The sequence below is a fragment of the Choloepus didactylus genome, chromosome 24 (assembly GCF_015220235.1).
Source record: "Choloepus didactylus isolate mChoDid1 chromosome 24, mChoDid1.pri, whole genome shotgun sequence".
Classification (NCBI taxonomy): Eukaryota; Metazoa; Chordata; class Mammalia; order Pilosa; family Megalonychidae; genus Choloepus; species Choloepus didactylus.
The window spans coordinates 918,518-924,923 of NC_051330.1; the positions used below are offsets into that span (position 1 = coordinate 918,518).

The 6,406-nt window shown below is 56.2% G+C and overlaps 1 protein-coding gene across 5 annotated transcripts in view; it reads left to right on the forward strand.

Moving 5' to 3' along the window:
- The window catches only part of TBC1D9B (TBC1 domain family member 9B), a 54,305-nt gene extending 51,673 nt beyond the window's left edge, over nucleotides 1-2,632 (forward strand). For all 5 annotated transcript variants that reach the window (XM_037817600.1, XM_037817601.1, XM_037817603.1 and 2 more), the window contains one exon: nucleotides 15-2,632. In XM_037817600.1, coding sequence (XP_037673528.1) covers nucleotides 15-710 — 696 coding nt within the window. In that variant the 3' untranslated portion in view covers nucleotides 711-2,632. The remainder of the gene's footprint in view (nucleotides 1-14) is intronic.
- Nucleotides 2,633-6,406: the final 3,774 nt, after the last annotated feature.

Here is a 6,406-nt window from a genome sequence, read left to right on the forward strand (position 1 = left end):
TTTCTCTGAAAAAGGAGCAGTTCATTGAGCTGTGCAAGACGCTTTACAACATGTTCAGCGAGGACGCCATGGAGCAGGACCTGTACCACGCCATCGCCACGGTGGCCAGTCTGCTCCTGCGCATCGGAGAGGTCGGAAAGAAGTTCTCGGCCCGGGCGGGCAGGAGGCCCAGGGACGGCGCGGGCAGCGGGGAGCACGACGGAGCTCCTGACGGGGAGAAGCCCCCCGTGCCAGAACCCCACCAGGAGCCAGACCGGGAGCTGCAGCCGCTGGCCGCCGGGGACCCGCAGGCCAAAGCCGGTGGAGACACCCACCTGGGGAAGGTGCCGCAGGAGAGCCAGGTGGTGGGCGAAGGGGGCCGCGGCGAGGGGCAGGGCTCCCCGTCCCAGTTCCTGTCGGACGACGAAACCAAAGACGACCTGTCCATGTCCTCCTACTCGGTGGTCAGCACCGGCTCGCTGCAGTGTGAGGACCTCGCGGACGACACGGTGCTGGTGGGCGGGGAGGCCGCCGCCCGCTGTGGGGGTGCCGTGGACACCGACTGGTGCATCTCCTTCGAGCAGATCCTGGCCTCCGTCCTGACTGAGTCCGTGCTTGTGAACTTCTTCGAGAAGAGGGTGGACATGGGACTCAAGGCCAAGGACCAAAACAAAGTGGAGAGACAGCTCAGCACCTCCAGTGACCACGAGCCATCGGGGGTTTCCGGCTGAGCTCTGCCACCCAGGGGCTTGGGGCCGAGGGGCGGCAGTGGGGGCTGGCCTCGTCACCGGCCCCCTCCCTGTTTTCTCCGGAAAGATGCACTTCTCGGGTTCTCCCCAGGCAGTGAGTCGTTAGTGGGAAGAAGGCGAAGGCTGAGGCAGGGGCAGTTGCCTTACACAGACGCCCTGGTCCCCGGTGGGACAGGCAGCCGCTCCTGGTATGGAGAGACCACTCTCCCGCCCTCCCGGCTTCCTCTCTGCCCGGCGGGGACCCCGTCTTGAGCCCGGGCTGCCCCGTGTAGCGTTGGAGGTGCTCTCTGTGCCCTGTGCCCTCGCGAGCAGCAGGGCCGTGCTGCGGCCAGGCCACCCCTTCCCTCCACTCGCTGGTCTCCTGCCGACGCGTGGCCTGGGGTTCTTTCCTGCCTCTTGGACCAGGTGAGGGGCTCGTGTGCTTGTCAGGCACCAAAGTTGGTAAAACCTGGGTGCTTTCCCGGAGCGCCTGGGCCAGAGGCTCCAGAGGGGCGGAGAGGACTGAGGAGCACGGGGTGGAGAGTGCGGAGTAGCCGTGGCTGGGGCCCCCGTGTTACTTTAAATGCTCTAGCAGCTCATCCTCCTCACCATTAACTTTAAAAGCACACCGCTCGGGTCCTGATATGTTTCCTTGTATTCGTTTCAGTTGGCTAAAAGTCAGTCTATGCTCAATGCCTTAATAAATCCCTGAAAGAAGTGAGAACCCGCCATGTGCAGAGCTTTAGTTAGCCCCTTCGCCACTGCTTGGGCCTCCTGGCTTCTCTCCTGGGCCCACGGCACGTTCAGAAGGTTCAGAAATACTTAGGCCCCTTCTGCCACGCACCTTCCTAGAGAAAGGCGGGGAGCGTCCAGGGTGAAGGCCCCAGCAAGGGTGGGGTGCGGGGCACCCCCAAGCCCCACAGGTCTGAGTGCCGGGGAGGCGGTTCTGGGTGGGTCTGGGCCGACGAGGTGTCCCCTGGGACTGGCTACAGTGAGCCGCTGGCCCTTGTGTTCTAGGAGCAGATTGTGAGGCCACAGGCCACCAGTGGGGGCCTCCGGGGCTGCGTCAGAGCAGGACTGAGCCGTGAGAACCGGCTGGCTTTCCAGCTGGAGCCCATGTCCACACAGGGCCACACTTCTGCTAAAAGGTGGCTGTTTTTATTTTATTTTATTTTATTGTAACTTACCAGCTTTATTGAGGTATAATTTACCTGCTGTCCTAGTCTGCCAGGGCTGCCGTGACAAATACCACGTTCTGGTTGGGTTAAGCAACACGGATTTAAAGTCTCATGGTTTTGGAGGCTGGGAGTCCAAATCCAAGATCTCGATGGTCCATGCTTTTCCCCGAGTCTGTAGCGTGCAGGTGCTGGCTTGCCACCATCCTGGGGCTCCTGGCTTGGGTCTCAGCCTCTGTCCCTTGGTGATCTGCTTCTGACCTCCGGCTGCTACTGACCTGCTGCGTCAGAATTTCCTCCTTGTAAGAACTCCAGGCCTGTGGATGGACGCCCACCCTGGTTCAATTTGGTCTCCTCTGAATGGGGTCTCTGAAGATCCTGTTGACAAAGGGTTCCACACCATTTGCGGATTAAGACTTGGATGTGTCTTTTATGGGGAACCTGATTCAATCACCAACACAGACCATAAAATTCACTTGTTTTAAGTTAGAATTCAATGATTTTGAGTCAGCTTGCAGAGTTGTGCAACCATCATAACAATCCAATCTTAGAGCATTTCCATCACCCCAGAAATGCCCATTTGCAGCCAGTCCCTATTCCCATCCCCAGCCCCCAACCACTGATCAACTTTCCATCTCTAGATTTTATGGTGGCTGCTTTGTGTTTTTTTTAGTAACAAATTTCTACATGATTTTACTTTGTTCACAACTATTGTCACATCGTCAATAAATGCGATAAAATAACATCAAAGAACTGAATGAACTGTTTTCTGTCTCAAAAAAGACTGATAAATTAGATAATACAGTTTCCTTTCTTGTATTTGCACAAACCAATCACACACTTTGCCTTAATTTCAATAAATTTCAAAGGATTCATACCAAATAAAATAATGTTCTTAGCAGATTTCTCAATGTAAAATCTTAAATTGACTGTAACCCATTTAAAACATCTGAAATAACTTGGAATTTGGATAAATGCCTTAAGTGTAGGAGTATAAAGTTGTGAATATTCCAAAGAAATTAAACAGAAGAATACAAAAAGGATCCTAATTGCTCACATAAAAGAACAACAAAATTGTACAATTAGTGCTTTCATTCAATGTGGGGTGATATTCAAAATATTTAACAATCAGAATAATATAAATAATATATGGATAATACAAATAATTTTTAAATGTATTTTTTATTCTGTACATAAATATGAATTGTTGTATATTTTTAAACTTAAGTGCTATGAATTGTACCAAATCATCAAATCATAATTTCCAAGAACAAACAAATGTGTGTGTGTGAATTAAAAAGGATTACAAAGTTGTTGCAGAAAGATGGGAAAAGTATAGAAAAGTAGAAAAAGTTTTTCCCAGTACTTTATGACTTTAAGACTATGATTTTTTATTTTGAAATAATTTCAAATATACAGGATGGTTAAACAAATAATACAAATCCCCAGGTATGTACCCCAGGTACGTTTTTGTCACGTTTATCATATCACATGTTTATCTATTTATCAATCCATTATCTGAGGCCGTAAGTGTAGATTATAGACACAATGCTCCATGAACACTTAATATGGCATGTAGACTTCCTTAAGAACAAGGATATTCACTTAGGTAACCACCTTAAATGCAGTTAATCAAGTTCAAGAAATTTAACATGGCTTTCAGGCTTATAGACTGTATTCCAATTTTTTCATGTTTTCCAATAATGTCCCTTTGAGCCTTTTCTCCTCCCTTGCTAGATCCCATCCAGGATCATGTATTGCATTTAACTGTCATTGTTTCTTTAGTTGCTCTTTTTTTTAATTGTGGAAACATGATCTATATTTGAACTCATGCAAGAAAATTTTATCCACTCTTGTCATTAAGCACAAAACACTCTGCCTTCTGCCCTCAGCCGCAACAGCTCAAACATGTGGCAATAAGCAAAGACCACCGAAAGGAGAACAGAGGCTATTTCTTCACAACTTGCTATCGCAAGGGAATTGGCCATCGCGTGGGGCTGGCAGAGTCAAAGGCAGGCGGGAAGTGGGGGAGCTTTACGGTGAAAAAGGGGACCGTTCAGGTGCTCCCTGATCCGAGGCTGTCGGCCTGGGGAGGCTGGGGGTGGGCTAACTAGAGGCAGGATGTCTGAGGGATATTTGCAGATCTCTGGTTTGGTCCTCAGATTGAGGGGGAAGCTGGCAGTCATTGACCAAATCTTGACCGTACTGACAGGTTGCTGCAGAAGCTGTGGGTCAGAGTTGTCATGTATAAAATTTGGAAAATAAAATAACCTTTAAAATTTAAATTATCTATAACCTTACCCACACACAGGGAAACAAATAATGCCCAGTTTAACACAGTTGAGATTGTGTACACCTTTGTAACCTTCTTGCCCCGGAACAACACGTGTGCCAGCGATTTCATTTCAGACTCTGGAACTGGCTGCCTAGTGGTGGGTGCTGATTTATGGTACGCAGCCGTTCTTCAGGACATTTATTTCCATTTTTTTCCTGTTATACTTCAGTGACTCCTAATTCACAAGAACTAAGTCTGTGTGACTGGGATTATTTTCTTAGATAGAGGTAATTGCCTGACTGCTTTCCGTGCTGTTTCCATTTTACGATTCCACCAGCATCCAGCAGGAACGTTCATCTCTCATCACATGTTTGCGAGGACTGGGTATCATAATTTTTTTAAAAAGTGTATTTTGAAAGGCATTTCTTGCTAGTGAGGGTGAACATGTTTTCGGGTCAGAGAAACAGGGACGCTGTGTCCCTTTCTGCCCACCTCCCCCCGCGCTCCGCGGCCTCTCCCCCTCCGGTTCTCCCGCCCTGCAGGCTCCGCCCAGGCGTCCTGCCGACCCCAACCACGGTCCCCGGGGGCTGGGCCGGGGCTCGCGGAAGCCGAGGGCGCAGGGCGGGCAAGGGCGGCCCTGCGCTTGTAACGTCCATCTCTCCGTCGAGCCAGAAAACGAAAAGAAAAGGGAACTGGCGGGGGTCGCAGAGCGAGTCGGGGACTTCCCGACCCGAAACACCACGAGGCCCGACTGCGCTCTAGGCCGACGACATGAGCCCCTCAGCAGACGGAGCGACCCCAGCCACAGCCCGAGCCGCGCCGCTGGCTGGAGGGGCCGGTGGGGGCGGGGGGCGGGGGGCGGGGGGCGGGAGGCGGGGTTGGAAGGGGCCGGAAGGGGCCGGAAGGGGCCGGAAGGGGCTGGAAGGGGCCGGAAGGGGGCTAGAGGGGCGAGCAGGAAGGGGCTGGAAGGGCGGAGCTAGAGTGGGCGGAGAGGCAGGGAGAAGGTGGGGCCGAAACGCCAGTCGGGGGCGGGGGGGGGGGGACGGGACCGGAAGGGCGGGGGGCGGGGCCGAAAGGAGCTAGAGGGGTGGGCAGGAAGGGGCTGGAAGGGCGGGGCTAGAGTGGGCGGAGAGAGGCAGGGAGAAGGTGGGGCCGAAACGCCAGTCGGGGGCGGGGGCGGGGGACGGGACCGGAAGGGCGGGGGGCGGGGCCGAAAGGAGCTAGAGGGGTGGGCAGGAAGGGGCTGGAAGGGCGGGGCTAGAGTGGGCGGAGAGGCAGGGAGAAGGTGGGGCCGAAACGCCAGTCGGGGGCGGGGGGCGGGACCGGAAGGGCGGGGGTGGGGCCGAAAGGAGCTAGAGGGGTGGGCAGGAAGGGGCTGGAAGGGCGGGGCTAGAGTGGGCGGAGAGGCAGGGAGAAGGTGGGGCTGAAACGCCAGTCGGGGGCGGGGGGCGGGACCGGAAGGGCGGGGGTGGGCCGAAAGGAGCTAGAGGGGTGGGCAGGAAGGGGCTGGAAGGGCGGGGCTAGAGTGGGCGGAGAGGCAGGGAGAAGGTGGGGCCGAAACGCCAGTCGGGGGCGGGGGCGGGGGACGGGACCGGAAGGGCGGGGGGCGGGGCCGAAAGGCGCTAGAGGGGTGGGCAGGAAGGGGCTGGAAGGGCGGGGCTAGAGTGGGCGGAGAGGCAGGGAGAAGGTGGGGCCGAAACGCCAGTCGGGGGCGGGGGCGGGGACGGGACCGGAAGGGCGGGGGCGGGGCCGAAAGGAGCTAGAGGGGTGGACAGGAAGGGGCTGGAAGGGCGGGGCTAGAGTGGGCGGAGAGGCAGGGAGAAGGTGGGGCCGAAACGCCAGTCGGGGGCGGGGGCGGGGGACGGGACCGGAAGGGCGGGGGGCGGGGCCGAAAGGAGCTAGAGGGGTGGGCAGGAAGGGGCTGGAAGGGCGGGGCTAGAGTGGGCGGAGAGGCAGGGAGAAGGTGGGGCCGGAACGCCAGGCGGGGGCGGGGGCGGGGGACCGGAAGGGCGGGGGTGGGGCCGGAGGAGCGAGGTCGGAGGGGGCTGGAGGGGTGGGGCTAGAGGGGCCGGAGAGTCGGGGAGAAGGCAGGGCCGGAGCGCCAGTCGCGGCGAAGAGCTGGGGGCTGAGGGGGCAGGGAGCGGAAGAGCGGGGGCGGAGCCGGAAGGAGCTAGAGGAGCGGGGCTGAAAAGGCGGGGCTAGAGGGAGTGGAGAGGCGGGAAGAAGGCGGGGCCGGAGCGCCAGTCGGG